At 47.1% G+C, this 21,785-nt stretch overlaps 1 protein-coding gene across 7 annotated transcripts in view; it reads right to left on the reverse strand.

The window, feature by feature from the left end:
• Positions 1 to 21,785, reverse strand: part of mms4 (Methyl methanesulfonate sensitivity 4) — a 52,951-nt gene that overhangs the window by 13,521 nt on the left and 17,645 nt on the right. For 5 of the 7 annotated variants that reach the window (XM_077633606.1, XM_077633602.1, XM_077633604.1 and 2 more), the window contains 6 exons: positions 17,652 to 17,744; positions 16,213 to 16,325; positions 12,673 to 12,808; positions 11,617 to 11,732; positions 7,587 to 7,755; positions 5,672 to 5,728 (listed from right to left, as the gene is read on the reverse strand). In XM_077633606.1, coding sequence (XP_077489732.1) covers positions 5,672 to 5,728; positions 7,587 to 7,755; positions 11,617 to 11,732; positions 12,673 to 12,808; positions 16,213 to 16,325; positions 17,652 to 17,744 — 684 coding nt within the window. The remainder of the gene's footprint in view (positions 1 to 5,671; positions 5,729 to 7,586; positions 7,756 to 11,616; positions 11,733 to 12,672; positions 12,809 to 16,212; positions 16,326 to 17,651; positions 17,745 to 21,785) is intronic. The other 2 variants (XM_077633603.1, XM_077633605.1) reach the window with 1 other exon arrangement.

A 21,785-nucleotide genomic window follows, 5' to 3' on the forward strand; every position in this document is an offset into this window, starting at 1 on the left:
CAAGCTTGACTTTCAACAACCTGCACTTAAAAAAAAAGGTAAATTATATTTGCTAAAAAAGCCTGTTCCTTTCCTTAACAGCAGAGAGAAATAGAAGAAACGGAGGCAGGGAAGAGTATCCCCCATTTTGGCACTGCTGGTGTCTAGAGTGAAAAATCACGAGCATGACTCTGGCAGGTGGCACCCAGAGAGCAACCTAGGAGGCACAGGTGGGCCACCTGGTCCTTGCATCACAACCTGCCCACCAGGCAGTGAGGCAACACAAGGCCCATCGCCGGGAGCACCTGCTATCGCAGGACAGTGGCGCATCGCTTAGCCGTTGCACCACTGCGCCAGGAGTGGTACGAGGACTCCCAGGGATCTATGAATGCAAAGTACAGAACGGCCTCCTGCATACACAGGCACTACCCGATTAACGCTATTGCGTCATTCCCTTAGGGCGGAGCATAAATGTCCCCTGCAATTTTTTTCCTTCACTGAAATGCAGAAAAAAACACACTACTTTTCTTAAATAAATAAACTAGTCAACCAACGAAGGACAGAGCAGAGACGCTGCGGCTGGAACTGTGCTTTGTTGAAGCAAGTCCGCCTCCCAAGGAAGCCAGGCGAGCATGCGCAGCACGACAACCGAGTGGGAAGGATGTCGTGCTGATGCAGTTGTCCCCTTGCATTCCACCTTGCCCTGACAGTGGAAAACAGCGGGTCGCAGCCGCAATCCCAGCAGTGGTAAGGCAGGTTTGCTCCGTCAGCGGGGTTCAAATAGTTGTGCTGCCGGTCACTGACACACTGGCCTGTTTGGCCCGTGCAAGCTTTTTTACAAGTCGGGGGAATCGGTGTCGCCTGATTCCCAGAGTTCGTCAGACTTTGGGGCTTGCAGCTGTTGCAGCCCTCCAGCCACCGTGTCCCATGCCAAGCATACACTTTCGAATCAGGTTCTGGTGCTACACTACTGCTTTCTGGGCATCCTGCGGTGGGGCCTTTCCGGTCTTCAAATCACCAGTTCAGCGACAGCGCACCTCATTCCGCGCAGCTTGTGCAAGACCACCGACCGTATCTCCAAGCATCATGGCTTTCCCTGAGCCATGTGAACACCGGAACCACTCCTGTACATTCTGCGCATGCGTGGAATTCTGTTAAAAAGCCAGCGCGGTACGGCCCGCCCTTCAGTGGGCTCGGCAGAACGCCAGCGATGGTCTGTGCTTGCTTTCCACACTTCTTCTTGGTGCAGTTCGTCAGACTTTGGGGCTTGCTGCTGTTGGAGCCCTCCAGCCACCGTGTCCCGTACCACGCATACACCTTCGAGCCAGGTCCTGGTGCTACACTATTGCTTTCCGGGCATCCTCCGGTGGAGCATTTCCGGTCTTCAAATCACCAGTTTGGTGACAGCGCACCTCATTCCGTGCAGCTTGTGCAAGACCACCGACCGTATCTCCAAGCAGCATGGCTTTCCCTGAGTCATGTGAACACCAGAACCACTCCTTTACATTCTGCGCATGCGTGGAATTCTGTTAAAAAGCCAGTGCGGCACGGCGCGCCCTTCAGTGGGCTTGGCAGAACACCTGCGATGGCCTGTGCTTACTTTTCACGCTTCTTCTTGGTGCAGGCAATGAACCCTTATTCCCTTTACTCTAAGCCAAGTAGCCACCATGTACTCTTGGTGCTGCCGGGCCCACGGCGTTTTTGCTCTATTTTGTGTGACTGTGCGCATATGCTGTTAAAACTTCTCATGCTAGCCAGTGATGTTGAATCAAATCCCGGTCCCAACGAACAGATTCTTAGTGTTTTGAAAGAGCTGCAATCTGGGCAGGTGTTAATGCTAGACAGACTAAAGTCAATTGAAATGAAACTGGTCGGTCATGATAAAAAATTTGGTGATATTAAGGCGTGACTAGATCACACTGAGACAGCTTGTGCTGGTATTGATGACATGCAGAATGAATCAGGAAAACTGCATGAGATAAGCGCTGAAAATACCGCACAGATCAATGTACTTTCTGCCCGGATAAACGATGCAGAAAACCGGTCTAGAAGAAACAATCTTGTGTTCTATGGCATTGAAGATAAAGATAAAGAAACATGGCTTGAGGACGTCATCATATCACATTGCAATCAGTATTTAGATATCCATATACAACCCCCGAAATTGAGCGTGCACATCGTATTGGGTCTTTCCAAACTGAAAAACGCAGGCCTATAATCATGAGGTTTGCTCACTTTAAAGACAAAGAGCGAATCCTGTCTTCCGCTCGGAAATTTAAAGATACAGGATACGCACGTCGTCGCTCAAGATCTCTCTCCAAGCACGCGCCGTGCCCAGAAACGCCTCATTGAGTTTGGAAAGGCCCGAAAACTGCATTACAAGTTGCGACATGAAAAGCTTGTCACAAGTGAAGAATCATACTATTTCGACCACACTTCCAACCAGGTCATTGAGGAATGTTCGTAGCCATTATTAAAATCAAAATGTACACCGCGTTCACCAAACCGTCACCCTTTCTCATTTATGCTTGCTAACATTCGCAGCGTTATTCCCAAGCGTGAATCCTAGTGCAGTCTAATAGGTTCATCTTCATGCGATGTCTTGCTACTAACCGAAACATGGCTTAACACATCCATTGATGATACTGAGATTCTTCCGTTTCTCTCAAATTTCGACATATTCCGAAAGGCTAGACCCGATGATGTCCGCGGTGGGGGTGTACTAATCGCCACTAAATGGGATCTGCATTGCTCGCTTATCAACATTTCATCACAATTGGAAATGATTTGGCTTCGATACGATGCTACGCACCCGACCACCCTCATTGGTATTTGCTATAGGCCCCCTAGTGATGATAGTTCTTTCACCCCTTTATTCCATGACGCCCTGAATACTTTAACAAAAACGTATCCAAGCAGTCCTGTTCTTCCGTTTGGTGATTTTCATTTTCCTACGATAGACTCGTTTGATCCTGCCTCTTAATTATCTAAAAGTAGCCTGGCTAGCGACTTCTTAAACACGTGTATAACATTTGGCTTAACGCAGCTCGTCACTGATGCCACACACATTACTGATCACTCGTCTAACATTTTAGATCTCGTATTAACTACGCATCCCGATAACTTTACTCCTATCACCATGTTGCGCAGTTTGAGCGACCATCTGACGATACATACTTGGTTTTATTGCAATGAACTAAAGGAACAATAAAATCGAAAAACACTAACGTTTTGTGATAATTAAAGGGGACTACGTCAGCATGAACCGCGAATTATCAGAATACTTCGACGTGTTCACAGCTAACTTTTCACAAAACGTCACCATGGTTTAATGTAACCATAAATCAACTAAATAACAAGAAAAAATGCCTGTTTCGCTCGGCCAAAGCAGCTAACTCTCTTTGCACATGACAGAAGTATTACGCGGCCACGAAAGACCGTGCAAACTAAACAGATGTTTTTTCCACTACTTTACCATCCACGCTGCAGACTAACCCACAGCGATTTTGGAAAACTATCAGCCCTTATCAACGTATTGAGATCCCACTTAATGATAGTTCTGAATCTCTAATCCCCAGCACTGAGGTTGCAGATTGTCTAAACACAGAATTTAGTTCGGTTTTTACTAATGAACCACTTGACAGTTTTCCCGATCCGGCATTGTACTTTACGCGTCCTCTCATGCAAAACATCACATTTGATCCCATTGGCATTGTCAAAATAATTGAATCACTGAAAAACTCGTTATCCACCGGTGTGGACCGTATAAACGCGAAAGTGCTGAGAAATACTAAGCATACGTGTAGCCTTTTCTTATCACTTATATTGCGGGGATCACTCAACGGTTCACTTCCACATGACTGGCAGGCGAGCAAGGTCATCCCAGTCTTCAAGAAAGGAAGCCGATCATCACCGAGTAACTACCGCACCATTTCCATAACAAGCGTCTCTTGTAAAATAATGGAACATGTATTATACTCGCATACTGCCAACTTACTAACATCCGTCAATTTCTTCGCCCAAGTCAGCATGGTTTTCACAAAAATCATTCCTGCGACACTCAACTTGCTCTTTTTCTGCACGACTTACGTTTAAACCTAGATAGCAACATCCCAACTGACACATTATTTTTAGACTTCGAAAAAGCGTTCGGTAAGGTCCCCCATGGTCGTCACCTGTTAAAGTTATCACGTCTTAATCTTCATCCATGCGTTCGAAACTGGATTCGAGGGTTTTTAAACTAACCGCCAGCAATTCGTATATGCCAACTCACACCCTTCGTCCTTAATACCGGTGTTGTCAGGCGTACCGCAAGGTACCGTACTTGGGCCGCTCCTATTCTTTATATATATTAATGACCTACCTTGTATTATTTCTCTAATATCCAACTCTTCACCGAAGATTGTGTCATTTACCGCGCAATTACTAACTCTGCCGACCATTTGGCATTACTAACTGACTTTACTCACATACAGGACTGGTGTAAATCTTGGCTGATGTCGTTAAATGTTTCTAAAACCGTGTTAATGTCTATTCACCTTCGTCGTAATTACGTTGAGCCCAATTATACTATCAATAACATGCAGACTGCAACATCAGAAACATTCAAATATCTCGGTGTGCATATCTCCTGCGACCTAACTTGGACTTCTCATGTTAACCAGATAATCAATTCTGCTAATCGTGCGTTAGGCTATTTACGTCGTAACCTTTAGCTTGCTCCATCTTCTATCTAACAGCTTGCGTTTCAAACTTTTGCACGACCCAAGCTGGAGTATGCTAATGCTATTTTTGACCCGCACTACAATAATCTTACTAACGCCCTCAAGTCAGTACAGAATCGCGCGACACGCTTGATTGTCTAATTATTCCTACAATGCCAGCATCTCCGCACTAAAAGCGCAATAAACCTACCCCCCTAGCTGCGTGCCGTAGAATAGCACGTCTGAACCTTTTTCATAGATTTTTCCATTCCTTGCCTTTCGATAACCCCTACATAAAAAAAAGCCCACCGCATCACCCGCTTTCGCCATCAAAATACAGTGTGTCCCCCAAAAGCCCATACTGTGACCTTTCAGCACTCATTTTTTCTACGTACAGCACGAGACTGGAATGACCTGCCTCTCCAGAAAAGGGTTGTAGCGCCGAAAAAGACAACACATAGCAAGCGAGACGGGACAGGCGCAACTTCCAACTGTTTATTAACCGCCAATGCGAATGAATATAAGGACAACAATCAAGATGGGTAGCAAGATCCACACATGCGCTCGCTTGCTATGTGTTTTTTTCGGCGCTACAACCCTTTTCTGGAAACATGCACCAACTAGCCCCCCAACAAGTATTATTCAATGACCTGCCAACCGAAGTTGCCCCTATCATCAACACACAAGCATTCAGGCAGCTCATCGAAAACCTCTCATCATAATTTTATTACTTTTGTTTGCCATAACCACCCACTCCCTCATGTAATGTCCCGATTGAGACCTTGGAGGAAATAAATGAATGAATGAATGAATAATATGCAATGTCAACAGTGCACATTTGCAAACATAATGCCAGCACATGACAATAACTGTCACTCAGAATTGTCTTTTCTTTTTGTTTCTGTGAGATGTGGGCACTCAAGCAAAATCAGAAAAGAAACCCCAAGAATGGGATGATGGCACGCAGCATTTAAATAAAAACAGCCCACCTGGATGTCTGCCAGAAGTGTCTCACCCAGTGCACGATCCCTGCACGCCTGGTACGCCTGAGAAAGAACAACACACACTTCGTGGCTCATCGACTTAACTAATTGCTAGTCCTTCTGTTTCTTGGCGCACAGTAACATTCCATGCCCATACCTTACGGCTTTCAAATTTGTAACACAAAAGCATAGTCAAGCCAGCAAACAGTTTTTTTTTTAAATGTCGCGTTGCGTCGCCAGTACGCGGCGCGATAGCACTGAAGCTTCTCCACACGTGGCATCGCACGTGAGGAAACACACAAACAGCGAACAGCACGTGACGAGCGCAAAATTCGGCGTGCTGGAAGAATGCAAGTATCACGCGGACTGAAACGAGGGCAGCGCGCATTTGTTTCAGAACCTTGCCAGAGCAGCAAAAAGATGCTTTCAATAAATAAACAAAAACAAAAAAAATGCCCACGACAATTCAATCATTGTTCTAAAAATTGGCGGCGGTTTAGCTCTAGTTAAACCTGGAGTGACGCGATAGCTACAGCTGACCGAGTGGAACCTGGTCACATGACCAACCACGTGATCAACCATGGAGCTGCGCTGCCAGCAGCTGCTGCGCACCACGTGACCAACCACGTGACAGCGTGGCGGCGCTGCCACCCTGAAGGCTCGAAATGCTACCGTGATGTAGCTATCGCTACAAAGCAGCATGTCGCTTGCCTGGCTGACTGATAAGCGCAGCCAATAGCCACTGCTGCTCCAGGCCGGCAGCGAAGCTCTAAAAATGAAACTACGTGGTGGCCAGACTCTATCGGCCTACCGCTGGAGGCTTGCCGATCGTCAAAACACCTGCAGTTGCGCGCATGTCAGAGGGGCACCAATAAGCAATGTAACATGCAGTTCAGGCCTGCGGACTAATATTTGGGCGATTGGTTAGTCGAGCACGTCATAGTGCGACATGACACCACTTTGGCAGCCCATCCGAACTGACCTGGGGCATCAGAATAAACAAGTTCCCAACGCCATAGTCTTACACGGACATCTGGGGGGACTGTGGCGGCAGTCCAGATTATCTGAATCAACTGGGGTGAGGAGTAGGAATAGATGTTTATTTAGTTGGGTCGAATTAACAACATTTTACTGTACAATGTTCCAGCTGCTGCTGCTGCTAATTTCACAGATGGCACTATGATTATCCCTCTCTCATAGCGACGCAAGGTTACCACCGGCAACGGTGTGTTTTTCTTTTAAAGAATTTCAAATGTTTACCGCAAATAAAATTTATTTCCTGTAAAATTTGAGGCAATATTAGCAAAATCGTAGTATGAGTCCAAATTCGCACATTTTGTGGAAAAATTTGAAAGAGTTGACAGGTATGGATGCCAGAACCAAAAATTCCCTCAATTAGACACAAAAATCCATATTCCAGGCCCTTCCCTGCTGTAGCTTGCAACCTCCGTCAATTTGGAAAAAGTGAGACGAGTTTGGTGCTTATCAAATGCAGTAAAAATTCCCTTTTCGCAAAATTCTCCTGCTCAAATTGTTTAAAAAAAAGGGGAAGATTTCCCAAATGGAGCTTCACTGCCACACATATTCAGAGGTTATCCAGTACAAAGGCAATTAGTGGCTAGGAGAAGTGTAACTGCCGACGACCACTTTTCCCAGGCGTTATCATCAGGGCTAGGGCTGTTCACTTGCAATAGTTGAAAGGTCTACACTGTTGTATATTTTCAGACAGTCTGCTGGGCAACTCGAAACATCATCTCCGGAAATCATCATTCTGGACTTTAGGCCCAGAGATTCTTCACGAGCTTCATTATGAGCAGTACGAATGTCCGCAGCACTCTTGACTGCCGTGCAAATAGTTGTTCAGAGGTACCTCCGAGAAATGGCCATTCCAGTGCGAGGGGTTGGAAAGTGAATGTGGTACCTGCAGCAGCAACCTTGGTGCTGGATACTGTCCCACAATGGCCTCAGCTACATCCCGGCTGACGCCGGCAAATTGTTCCAGCTGCGCCTGCCATGTGCGCCGCAGACTGTCATGCTTGGAGAGGCAGCCAGCTGTCAGGTGCTGCAGGGGCCGGCTCTGCTTGGCCTCCCTGCAGAGGAAAAGCAGCTCATGTTCACTGGTGCCTGATTTCAGAATGAGACTGCTTGACATGTTTGGCCACTACTATTTCAGCAGAGCTGCGCAGAACGCCAGAAAGTGATATCTCCAACCACAAAATTGCAAAGCTCCATGGACTCATGATTCCTCCATGTGTGAAGCACAGATTCTCGAGAGGGGAAAGTGAAACCTTGAGGTTATTTGGAAATCTGCTAATGCGGTACCGGCAAACACCCATGCGTGTCTGTCGCAACGGACGCCCGTTAATTCAGACGCACCTGAGCCCACATCAGGCTATTTGTACACGCTCCCGACCGCAGGGTTTTTCGTGGCTAAACAGCACAGAATGCAGTTGTCCAAACATTCCATTTGAGGTCAAAGATCACGTCAGGCAGGTACCCATGCATCTCTGGCATGTGCACAATGACAAGCACGACAACATTCAGTGGGCCATCACAAAAAAAGATTGTGCGATTGCATAGCTGGCCATGGATTGGCCAGCCAGCTGAGGACATTTGGATGCTGACTAGAGCATCGCTAGCCTAATTTGCTCACCAGAAGGCATCCTCTTTCCCTTGGCACCACCTTTTTTTCGTTCTTCCTGTGCACTGACATTGCGTGTTCGCTTCATGTGCAGTCCGCAGTTTGTGAGCTAGCGCCTCTTCACACACGACGCCGCTGCTATCGCGTCGCACCCTAAAAGAGCGTGGGGTCTTTGGCATTTTGCAGCAGCTGTGCACTGAAATTGCCGACAGTGTGCACGCAGCACAGCATCTGGCGGAATTGAGCAAAATCTTTGTTGCCGCGCAGTTATCTCAAAAGGAGACAACTACAGCACAGGTTGTTCCCAAATACATAAATTTACTATGATGTGAACGGTTCCTGGCAGTTTTTTGGTGGCCATTCATTATTTTGTAGGTGTGCATGTGAATGTATAATTTCAAATATTCGGTTGAACAGTAAGGTATTCGATATATGATCAGATCTGAACTTACTTGTGTGGTTCGAATTCTGCGCACCTCATCCGAGATGGCACTGCGTGTAAGCCAAAGCTGCGACTCCATGGACAGACACGCATGCTTGCACACTTGCGCATGCAGCACATACGGGCAGGCATGAGCATGGTGCCCACATCTGTACCCACCAGGTGTCTGCGCACGCACCAGTTGGAGGATGCGTGGCGAGTTTGAGAGCTGACCGCAGCTACCGCAGCCGCTCTTCTCCACGTGAAATTTGCTAATAAGATGCGAAAGGGCAGCCAGCACGAGAAACATGGAGGTGGGTGCTGCCAACGTCTGATGCAGGGTGGCGCTGAGCAAGTGTTGCGTACGCCTAGCAGGTTTCCACACAGTTACTGCTGAAAAGCAACAGCTGCGCAATGACGCAGTCGGACAAAAAAAAAAAAAAGCAACAGCTGAAAACAACTCCAACACCCCACAAATACACTGGCTAGGCACATATGTAGTTTAACAAAACCAGTTGTTGGGCGAGTTGGTGCTGACGATGATCCATAACAGCGCAACAGACGGGACAAAGAAGAGGAGACAACACACAGCGCTGACTCACAACTAAAACGTTTATTGGCTGCCAGCCAGTATAAATACTGGCCTGGTGGCCGGGAAAAAGATACAAGCACGCTTGACTTGCGTGATATCAAAACATCGCCAGTTCATCAGGCACGTGTCAACATACAAGAGTCATCAGTGCAAAATATCACCCCTACAGCAGGCACGAGTTTTCATTCACAATCAAGGTAGCGGGTTTCCTTATCCGACAAGGCTACAGAGGGAGTGCTGATACACTGATCTGAAGTCCTAGCTATCAGGTGGGCTTCTATTATTTCCCTAGTTAGCGAGTCGCGGTTCTTACCTAATACAGAGCATTCCTTGTAAATTAGGTTTTTAGATCTTTCGCTTCATTTCACTCCATCTCATGTTTGTTGGGCTTTTGAGCCCCGTGGTGCAAAGCCAATCTTGCCTTTTTCATCAGCTCATTCAAAGCTGGTGAAGAGAGCGATCGCTTTTTCTGTGCTTTACAACGCTGTAATGAAATCTTGTGCGCACAGGTTGGAGCGCAGCTTCTGCAACCAACTTAACCGCCTGTCAAAGGCTGGCTACCATGCAGACGTTTTGGGTTCTGTTGCAGAAAAACTGAAGAAAAAGGTCGGACTGGCTAAGATAGGTGAAGCGAGACAGGAGGAAAAGAAAAGAAAGATTGCCGTAGTACCGTATCTGCACCAAGTCTCGCATAACATGAAAAGAATTGGGAAACATGCTGGTGTCGAAGTTGTCTTCTCGGCGCCTAAGCGACTGTCTAGCATGGTCAAAAAAGTAAATTCAGTAGGAAGGGAACCACGCAGTTGCTTGATAAGGCACGCGAAACAATTCGTGCCTTGCCGGGAAGGGGTCATCTACTCTCTACCTCTGTCATGTGGCGAATGTTACATCGGCCAAACTGGCCGATGTGTTAACGAAAGATTAAAGGAGCACCAATATAATGTCTCTCGTGTCGCTATCACAGGCCACGTAGCAAAACATTGCAGAAACTGCAAAGACAATGAAGATGACGATGACGAGGAAGACAACGACGACTCAAAAACTTGTTTTCCCCTTTACAAGGAATGCTCTGTATTAGGTAAGAACCGCGACTCGCTAACTAGGGAAATAATAGAAGCCCACCTGATAGCTAGGACTTCAGATCAGTGTATCAGCACTCCCTCTGTAGCCTTGTCGGATAAGGAAACCCGCTACATTGATTGTGAATGAAAACTCGTGCCTGCTGTAGGGGTGATATTTTGCACTGATGACTCTTGTATGTTGACACGTGCCTGATGAACTGGCGATGTTTTGATATCACGCAAGTCAAGCGTGCTTGTATCTTTTTCCCGGCCACCAGGCCAGTATTTATACTGGCTGGCAGCCAATAAACGTTTTAGTTGTGAGTCAGCGCTGTGTGTTGTGTCTCCTCTTCTTTGTCCCGTCTGTCGCGCTGTTATGGATCATCACATATGTAGACTCCCCCAATTTCACAGAAAGTTGGCACAGCTTTAAAGAGTTTGACAAAGCTCCAATGCACTCTTTTTTTTCTAACACACAAGGCCATTGTGTGTTAGAAAAAATACCTGATTCTGAAAATGCTTATTGTGCCGTTCAACCTTTTTTTGTGAGTTGGAAGTATTCAAAACATTACATTCGCTTTGAAATTATTCAAAGAAAATTACTATATGCGCTTCAATTTTGCATCGGACCAAAAAGAAGAGCACTGTTACCACACCCCTATTAATTTGGAGATTTTACCCGGTCCCTTGCAATCTGAGCTAACGAGGTTTTACTGCATTGGTCCTTAGCTGAACACAGTGCAAAAGATGACGATGGAAAAAGGTAGACACGGGACATGTACCTTTTGTTGTGAAAGCACTATTGGCCTCATAACCTCGAAAATGCCGGTGTGTGGTGAAGACTCTCAAGTTAGTCACGTGATGCGGGAAATGCCGGGAAACAAATGAGACTTTGAATGAGGGTGACCTTGGCCAACCAGGAGAAATAAAATAAACCGCAGTTAGGTTTCAAACCAGCAGCAGCACAAGCAGATCAGCTTCGCCGGCCACTGCACGAGAGCACTATGCTATTGCCGCAGCCGATCATATCTCGTGTTAAACTGCAACACACTCTTGCACTCTGCATTGCATGTCGTCGCATTCATCAACTTCTGTCTGTGCACAAGTCACGAAAGGAAGGAAATGCACTTTCAATTGCATTTTCAGATATGTCCGCCTGTAGAAACCTGCTTTCACATCATATTTCGTGATTAGCCTGCTCCTCCACTCAAGGCCCCAGAGGAGAGACTACTCAACCTGTGCGGCCGTTCAGCCAGGGCACGGGTGAGCTTGGCCAGGTACTCGGCCAGCTCCTGGGGGTCCTCCTTGGTGGTGATGGTCACGCCCGAGTCCAGCTGCAGAGGCACCAGTGTCTGCACACGCAAAGTGAGGCTCATCCGTAACAATTTCACGCTCCAGCTGAGGAACGCACTGTGAGAAAGTGGAAATCCAAGGTATTCAGACTGAGTGGAGCATACAGCCATCAATTTCAACTTCTGGCTGTTTGTGCATGCAGAGCTCTCCTGAAAGCTGCAGAATATACTCGCGTCAATGCTATCCAACGAACCATTTGTAAAATAAGTAAAGGGCTCCAATTCCACCAGCAGGCTGGTTTTGCTTTTGCTGTGGTATGTAATTTGAATGTATTAAACAAAGACAATGTTCTACATCATCTTTTACACAATTTAACAAAATAAAGTGCTTTTAATGAAACAATATGTTTATCAGGAACTACATAAATCACACATCAGCTTGAAGTAAAAACTGCATTCATTCACAGGGTCAGTACCTGAAAATAGGGCTCAGTGTAGTTTTCTGGCATTAGCCACTAAACCACGGTGGTGACAGCTAAAAATGGGGAGCCTCAATGCAGCGTTCCTTTGAAAGGGTGGAGACACACACAGTCGTCCAATCAGGAAACGCCACTTTGAACCCCATGCATTGTGCCAACCCAGAAGAGAAAGCTTTATTGAAATTAAGACTGTAACATCCGGAAACAGTACTGGATGCTATCATGCATCAAAGTCACAAAAACATTGATTTCTGCAAAAATATGTTAAATAATTTGGTGAGGCTAAATGAGACAGTGATTCAAAATGGCGGAGATGTCACCACCGCAGGGGCCAGCCAAGTCACAGGACAGCAAGCAAGATGACAAACAGGCCCAACATGAGGTGAAGCATAAAAAAGCACAGCAGAGCACAAAGTACAGGAACTAAGCCTTTTTCCCAGCAACATTTGACGTTCCAGTTACTTGTCTTTCAGTCCACAGGAAAAACGGTTCCAAGAGATTTTAGCTTGAGACACACTTACTTCCTGGATATCTCTGCGGGTCAGAGGCGCCCCATCGTAGACACCTGGCCTGTCCCTTCGCACCACAGGCTGTGATCCCAGCACCAGGGCACGATACTCGGCATTTGTCCGGCTTTTCTCCTTTCTGTAGAAACAGCTTTGACCTCAGGGTTGGCTGCGTGTTCCTACTTTAGCTAGCCTGTCTTGTGGAGTCTAACCTTCCTATTCCTTGCTAGAGACAAGCCGGGCAAACTCTATGATTGACTCACGACTATCAAATCAACAAATGCACAAGATTTGCGTTGGGAAACCTCTTGGAGAAAATGCGCAACAATGAAACTGTATGCTGAAGTTCCGAGGAAATTTTTATAGGTGAGACACACAACACACCATGTCACAACCACTTTAAGTGAAAAGTGTCCATGGTATCGGGAAATATCACCGCACTCAACTGCCTTCCGGACAACCAGTACATCATAGTTCTGCTAGAGCCTCACATTGGAAAAGCATTGGCGCTCAGAGACACTTCCTCCAGCACTGTCGTTTCCTATCACTGGAAACTCAGTGTGGCAATGCAGACTACAGTGAAAGAGTTTCAGTTGGCTAATTTGACTTGGTCCATTCATGTTTTACCAAGTCTATACAAAAAGCAGCCTGTTAGTTGCAACGTGAATCAGTTCCGTGACTGATATTTCTAACTATGCGCAGCCAACAGAGCAGTGCAACCATGAAACTGTGCCAGAGGAGGTGTGGAGAAGTCGGCTCTGGTTCCTTTTTTTCCCCAAGTGGCATCCGTCAACAGCTCGCTGTGTCCGTTGTTAAGTGAAGGATGGCGTGACTGAGTTAAGGCGCATTTTAGCATTGCTGGCACTCGCAACAAAAAACAGAAACAATGTATGCTGCACATCTTTGCCTCGGGTCAATGTCCCGATTCCAAGCAGGAGCAGTCACCCAAAACTTAGCCTCTGCTGAGATTTAGAAATTCCCTTCATCCCGACTCCTTAGGGAGATCCTCTAAGAATCCAAAACAAGACATCGCCAACAAAGCATGCAGTGCTGAAAAGCAAGGCCTAGAAAATAAGAGGCTGATTGGCTTGGTAGATTGTTTCAACTAGTCTTGGACAAAAAATAAGTAATAACCAATTAATATTACAGTTACCCGATCTGAAAATGTAGCTGATCAATTAGAGCCCAAAAAGTGGAACTGAGGAGTAATCAATTGTTATTTTCCTTCCCTCTTTTAATGTCCTAACAAAGTTTTATTCGGGCTACAAGGGACAACTGCGGCTTGCTGTATATTTTGTTGCAGGTTGCTAATTTTCAAGAGGAGCTGCTTTTCTAAGTTATCATTGCCAATTTTCCCACATTTCCTCGTGAGTAGACCAACAAAGCACTGGATGCTCTCTGAATGCAAGCACTGGAGGGAAGGGTGAGCAGCATTTGCACACCAGCTGTGCACTGCTTCGATCGTTGTTACTCCGTCGTGCATTGTGCCTCCAAGTTGGTCACAGTGGGAGGTAAGGTCTGTGATTTTTCGCGTGATGAGAACTGTCACTGCAGACAGCGGTGGCCCGGTTGTGGTCCGGACTTCGCAGGTCGGCTGTCACAAAGGAGGCATCCTCGCTAGCACCAGTGTTTGCCATGATGTTAGGTTCTTAAATGTGTACTGTTGGTTAAAACTTGTTTTCGAAGAAAGTAATTGATTACCAGTAACTGAATAAAAAGAAATGTTACCATTTGAAAGAAAGTAATTACAAAATTATAAGAAAATGTAGTTGATTGCAAATGATCAATTACTTGCAACGCATTACGTACAGCTCTGATCAAAACTCGGGGTTGCAAAGCTCAAAAAATGAGTAGCATGTGATCATCCTGCAACTGTCACACACTGCTCGGTTTTTCAGCTTTGCAAACGCAACTTGTAAATCGCTTAATCAATCAGATGCGCTTCGCAAGCGCATAGCAACTAGTAGGTCACACTTGCTAGTGTCAACGTCAACCCACTTTTTAGTCGATAAGCACGGCCCATGACATGCCCTCCGAGAGTCCGGTGCCTACCATCCACACCTTCTCCAGTTTTTAAGAAAACGAAAAGGACGCCTTGCATCGTAATCGAGGTTTGGAACAGAATGTGTTGGCAGTTGGATTCCATGAAAAATGCAGTGTGAACATGGGGTTTTTCAAAATAAAATAGGGTAACCTCACTAACGTGCTGTGCTTTGGGTTAGGTTTATGGGGTTTTAACGCCCCAAAGCGACTCGGGCTATAAGGGGTGCCATAGTGAAGGCCTCCGGAAATTTCAACCATCATAGGTTCTCTAACATGTACTGACATCGCACAGTACACGGGCCTCTAGAATTTCGACCACTGCGGCCGCGATCGAACCCGCATCGTTCGGGTCAGCAGCCGAGCACCATAAACACTGAGCCACCGCGGCGACTAACTTGCTGCGGTGGTTCGGGGTGCTTGGCTACTGAGCAGGAGGACCTGGCCTCAACTCCGGCTGTGGCAACTGCGTTTCGATGCAGCCGAAACACAAAAGGTACCCATGTGCACATTAAACATACCCAGGTGATCGAAATTATTCCAGAGCGTCCACTGCGAGCCTCTTTCTCTCTTTCTATTCTCCCTCCTCCATCCTTGCCCTATGACATGGTTCAGGTGTCCACAGAAAGAGTGAGACTGATTCAGTAGAATCTCTATAATTCAAGCAGTCAAGAAAATTTCACAACACAAATTTCACGAGGCTGCGAAAAATATTCACATCATTTGAAATTCGTATCATCTAAAGCAAACAAAATCTGTATGCACAAGCATGGGAAACGCATTTATGCAGACCCCCCTACAGGATTTACATAATGCCAACACTCGCTGGTCACAGTGCACAGCCAGCCATCACAGTGTGCCAGCGAAGTGTGGGCAGCATGTGATGCTCAAAGGTCACAGCTCGCGCTCTTGCATCATCAGTAGTCGCGTGAGCGCGTTCGTAACATTCGAAATTCTGTACACTGCACTCTGGCTAGGGAACTTTACAAATTCGTATCAACCATGACTGCATCATCGAGATTCTGCTGTACTGCGCCTTTCCTTTACAATGACCGATTATATATAGTACCTATATTTTTTTATTTATCTCACCACCAAACTGCTGCTTGGTTGAAGTACACAGTTTCTGCTGCTCTTTTTCATTAGTTTGAACTTTGGTCTATTCGAACAGCATTGGTGTCCCCATGCAATTCGCTCTTACTGTGTTACTCTCATGGAGGATCTCATATAGGATAAAGATTTCTCAACTAGAGAACATTAAAACAAAATTAGAAGGTGCCAAAAAGATACGTTCAGCAGAGTGTCATATTACTCTGTCTACTACAGCAGTAAGCAGCTGCAAACCAGGTCCACTGACTAAACATACCAAACTGCATGCAATAAGTGTAAAACAATGAAGATCATTCATTCATCTGTCCATGAGCTGATGCACACAATGCAGATGCCAGTCAATGCAAGCCCATCACAATACAACATCCCACAGTGAGCATGAGCACAAAAGGGTCAAACGCTCACTTGAAGTACTTCTCCAAACTGTAGACAACATAAGTGAGGTTCTTTTCAGGGTAGACTCCACCAACACTCATCATGTATTCGCTGAGGGATGACCGCGTCCTCTTCGATGGGTCCTGTGGGGAAATCCACTGCATGTTCTGCTTTCATTCAAATCACCACCACCACCATGAGATTTTTTTTTGTTGTTGTTGTCACCAATCCTGCCACAAAATAACAGTGTACTATTTGCGTAGGTTAGCACAATCCAGTGCAAGCACAGTCAAGCATGCACCCAACCACGTGACAGCCTGGCGATGCCGCCACTGCCACGGCGCCACCTCGTTGAAGGCTCGAAATGCTACTGCAATGTAGCTATCGCTACAAAATAAAGTAAGCAGTCTGGGGTTTCAGAGACAGGTCTCACACCCCACAAATACGTCAGCTCCACATGTAGGTCAATTCCCGGAATTTTCAATCACCATTTTTGCAGGGCGTCGACACAGCTTCAATGAGAGTGACAAAGTTTCAATGCACTCTCCCCCCTTTTTTTTCAGGCACTGGCCTTGTGTTTTCGAAGAATACAAAATTTTGAAAATGCCAGAAGCAGCTGAAATATTTGCTTCAAAATTATTCCACAACAGAAGTTCTTGCTGTCCCATAAAGTGCATTCGTTTGTGCACACTATTGGTAGGGCTGGAAGCGGAACTGCGCCATAATGGTAAACGACTTGTTTCAATGTGCGATGCAGTAGTAGTGGTGGAGCGTCTTTGTATGTGGCGTTGCATGTGAGGAGGCATAAACTGTGAACAGCACATGCCGAGCACGCTGAAAGAACACAAGTGCCACGTGGACACCTGGCCGAATCAACCCAAGCCAGCCACAGTGTGTCCGAATAAACGAGCTTCTGACACCAGAGACATACACGGGCACTTGGAGGGGGTGCGGTAACAGTCCTAATTATCCAAATTAATGACGTTTTACTGTAGTACACTTTGAGGTTTCATATTTTTCAAACAGTGCTTGGGCGAGTTGGTTTGTTTCCATGTATAGTGCAAGAATGAACGAAACACAGGACGGAGCGCTCCACCCTGTTGTTCCGTTCATTATTGCACTGTATCCTGCAAATTTTTTTTAGAGACGACACTGCATGCAGCTGCTGATGAGCGGATGGCCATGGATGTAGTAGTATGACCTTTGTGTCCGGAAACACTCGGTTCAAGGGCCTGCAGAATGACAGGGGTATTTGGTTAATGTTACTTTAACCACTCTGTGCTGGTCCCAAACTCTGCATTATTCAACCATACACAGTGATGGGAGCACTGTCCCCACTTTTTTGCACAAGGGTTGCCTCTCGGAGCTCTGCCGGCCAGGCACGAGGACGAATTCAAGGAAGAATGTGTCACTCCTTCATGCTGCCAATGAGTCCTGGTAATGCTCTTAAGAGAGAAAAAGCCACCTGCCTGCCTCTGGGAAGAGACCAGGTGCAGGAACTGGTCCCAGGGAAGGACTACCAGCACATCCCGCTCTTCTACCTGCTCTCTGGAGATCAGGTCCTGCAGAAGACACATGTGGACTGCTAGACACCAGCAAACTGAATTAAGCAGCCCTGGTCTCTAAACATAGCATAGGTCATACTGCCAGCATTCATCATTAGCCTGCTGACCACCTGCTACACTGCCATCTCTAGGAACCCAGGTGACATCAGAAATGCGCATAGTATCCCAGCATGGTTCTTGAGGGTGTGTTACTGGTCCTCGGTTCATAGGCAGTAAAGAAACGTTGGATGGGACACTTAAGCTCCGCCTTAAAGGGACACTGAGGAGAACTCTATCAAAATTTTTTTGCTAGCAATACCTGATAGTTCAGCATTCCATGGCTTTGTTGCCGCTTTTCCGGGAGCGAAAGATGCATTTATTTCAAAGAAATTTGGATTCAAAGTTGAAAAATTTTTTCCCGCCGCTCCGATTCAAACTCGAGAACTCCTATGACGACACGGAGAACTCTTATGACGCCACAGAATGGACTGACGTGAAACGTGACGTAAACGGAGACTCCGTGATTTCTGGCGGCTAGCGGTGCGGTCTAGCAGCTGCCGAAATGAAAGCTACCGCCGCCGCACGTTGAAGGCATCTATCGGGGGTTGCTACCGTCGCTTCGTTTACGTTTGCACCGGCGTCTTGCCAGCGTTACAATGGATCCCGTTCCCGAACCCGACGACGTACTTCTCGCAAAAACTCCGGCCTGCATTTCAGCTACCTCAGCCCCATAGAGTGTGCGATGCTTTTGAGGGAGCACGGTTAGGTTAGGCGCCGCCGGGTGGTTTCCCCCTTCCTCAGAGAGCAGCCGTTGCTAACTAAATATCATAACCCCAGTGCGGGGAGTCGCAAGGGGCCAGGACAAAGTCAGCGCCTTGCACCCATCGGAGGCTGGCCGGGGCTTTGGGGCCAACGGATTGTGATTCCTTGAACGGCGCGGTTGCACGGCGCAGCAGGCGGCGTCGAGGTCTCCCACGGTTGCAAGGGCCAAGCTATTTATTTTATTTTTTGCGACAAAAAACAAATGGGTGCTCAAGGGCGGCGCGTTTAAAGTCGCTGGCTTGAAACTAAAGCCGGCGCATGACGCTTCAACGGCTTCCGCTAGATCCAACGGGTCCACTGGATCTGGCTCTCTCGCCCACTTGCCTGCACCTTCAGATATGGACTGTGAATGAATTAAATTAGCCGAGCTCGAAAAGAACAGCTCCGCCCAACTGCCGCAGCTATTGAATACAACGCGCACCTCGCCGCGGAGCCAAATCAGTCTGGCCGGGCCGGCGGCGGCTGGCGCACTCGGCGCGAAATAGAGACATGCTCCAAGTCTCCCCCCGCCAGTGCGGTCAGAGTGCGCCGAAGCCGCCGAACGCGTCGGCGGTCAAGCGCAGTTGGAGTATAGAGGGTCTCGCTTTGACCGGCGTGACTTCGCCGTGCAGCGCGCGCACGCGCCTCGCCGCAGCATAAACGCGCCTTAACAGAGCCTGCGCTTAACCGCTAACCAACGTGTGGCGGCATTCATGGGAGCCACTGAAACCCCCGCCCATTCACTGAATAAAAGAAAAGAAGTCCTGTGCCGAGGTTCGGAATCGAACCAGGGCCTTCGGCGATTGAGGCGGAGACGCTGCCACTCCGCCACGACGGCTCAAGTTACAGCCATCAAAGCACTCTTCTGATGCAGAAATCTCAGTGCATTCGCTAGGTGTATCCTGGCTCATCAGCAATTTTTTCTGAACTGCCTTGTACCTTGTCTCCCTTCCCTAATAAACAATTTCCATTAAGTAGTTTGAAGTTGATTGGCACAGCCGAGAATGTTTCGCCGGGCAAGCGTGCGAATACACAAGTGCTGCCTTGTACGGTCACCGACCATTGTGCCATCATAGCTCTTCATCGACCGTGGCAATCATCTGACAAGCCTTAACAGGCTCCTTTAAAGGTTAACTAAGCACTTGAAGCGGCACTTGGAGTTCCTGTGCTGTTCGGCGCTTGTAAATCGAGGCGCGTCAAAAACAAAACCACGGGTCACGCAAAGCTCATAGACGCAAAGCGCCATAACAAATCGAAACTCTCCTGGCCGCCTGTGGCGCCACCAAGCATCGGTTTTCTTTGCTTCCAACAATCAGGTTGTCTTTTGCCTGCCTTCCTTGTGTGATAAAAGTGCACTATTGGTTTTAAAACAAAACTTACTTCAATATTGATCTGCTCAACCTACCTTTGTCAGCCTCAGAGATTCGTGAAACCATGTAGGATGTAAAATTCCTCCAAGGTGGCGTCTCTTGTCCTATGGCGTCACCAAGCTTGTACTTGCGAAATTGGCCGGTGGTGGCGATACCTGTATTTTGGTTCTTAATATTTTCTACCTTACAAGAGCACTGTTTTCAGTAAGTGCGGCGTTTTTGTGATCAGGAGGTGGTATTCTATCGATACAAGCCAACTTAAATTTCTCCTCAGTGTCCCTTTAAATGGACACTGTGGACAATGCTACCAAATTTTTTTGTTAGCGAAATCTGATAGTTTGGCATTTTGTGGCTTTGTTCCCGCTTGACTGGAAGCGAAAGGTGCATTCATTGCTAAGTTGATTTGGATTCAAAGTTGAAAAACATTTTTCCCACCACTACGATTCAAACTCGGGACTCTGTGATGACGAAATAGGACAACAGGGACGTAAAGCGATGGAAATGGAGACGAGGACTCCATGATTGCTGGCGGCCAGCGCTGCACTCCCGCCTACCAGCAGCCGAAATGAAAACTACTGCCGGCCGGACGTTGAAGGCCTCTATTAGTGTTGTCGCTTCGTTTACGTTTGCACCAACGTTACGGTGGATCCCAATTCCGACAAAAAAGTTCTTGCAAAGAATTGCGGTATGCAGTGACCTCAACGCCACACAATGTGCGCTCTTGAGGGCTGAGGCTGCGGTTCTGCCAAAAAAGTCCTATAGTGCTGAGGAGTCGGCAGAGTTGCTGTCACTGCCGAGCCGTCGCCACGACTGATGTGTAGAAAATGGTACGTGCGGGCATATTTAAAGGTTTGGTTTGGTTTATAGGGGTTTAACGTCCCAAAGCGACTCAGGCTATGAGAGACGCAGTAGTGAAGGTCTCCAGAAATTTCGACCACCTGGGGTTCTTAAATGTGCACTGACATCGCACAGCACCCGGGCCTCTAGAATTTCGCCTCCATCGAAATCCGACCGCCGCGGCCGGGATCGAACCCGCGTCTTTCGGGCTGGCAGCCGAGAGTCATAACCACTCAGCCACCACGGCGGCTCGGGCATATTTAAATTCTGTAATAAATGTCCTCGTAGGGCTGGCTATGCAGCTCAGCATCTTGGTACACTGATGAAGTGAACAAGCCAAGTGGTGCGTTTGCTAACGTGGAGGCACGCTGAACATTAGTTATACACAGCTATGTAGCAGTTGTGCGCCGGTGCACGAACTTCGTCCGAGGAGCACTTAAGACACTTGGAGGTCCTCTGCTGCTTTGCACTTGTAAATCAATGCTCATAACGAAACCATGCAGGCACGTAGAATGTATAGCTGTGCACCCTAAAACATACCGAAACTCAGCTGGCTGCCTGTTGTGCTGCCAATTGCAGGTTTTTTTCTTTGACTCTAAACATTCAGCTTGTTTTTTTTCTGTCTTTGTCAGGTGATAAAAATGCACTGGTGGTTTCAAAACAAAACTTGTATACTTGAATATCAATCAAGCGCATAACCTTTATGCATGTTTATCAGCTCCGGAGATCTGTGGTGTCTGTTCTCCTATTTCATCATCACGCTTGTACTTGCAAGATTGGCCTGTGGTGGCGATACCTGTATTTTATTTATTGCTCTTTTCTACCTTAAAAGAGCTTTGTTTTCAGAAAGAGTGGTGTTTTTGTGCTTAGGAGCCGGTATTCTATCGACACAAGCCAACTTCAATTTCTCCTCAGTGTCCCTTTAAGGGTTAATTAATGCCCATATATGCAGAATTTATCTCTCTCGACTTTACATTCATAGATCCAAGGGAGTCGTCGAACCACTCCTGGTGCAGTGGTGCAGCGGTATAGCCTATGCGCAACTGCCCTG

The sequence above is a fragment of the Amblyomma americanum genome, chromosome 8, assembly GCF_052857255.1.
Source record: "Amblyomma americanum isolate KBUSLIRL-KWMA chromosome 8, ASM5285725v1, whole genome shotgun sequence".
NCBI lineage: Eukaryota > Metazoa > Arthropoda > Arachnida > Ixodida > Ixodidae > Amblyomma > Amblyomma americanum.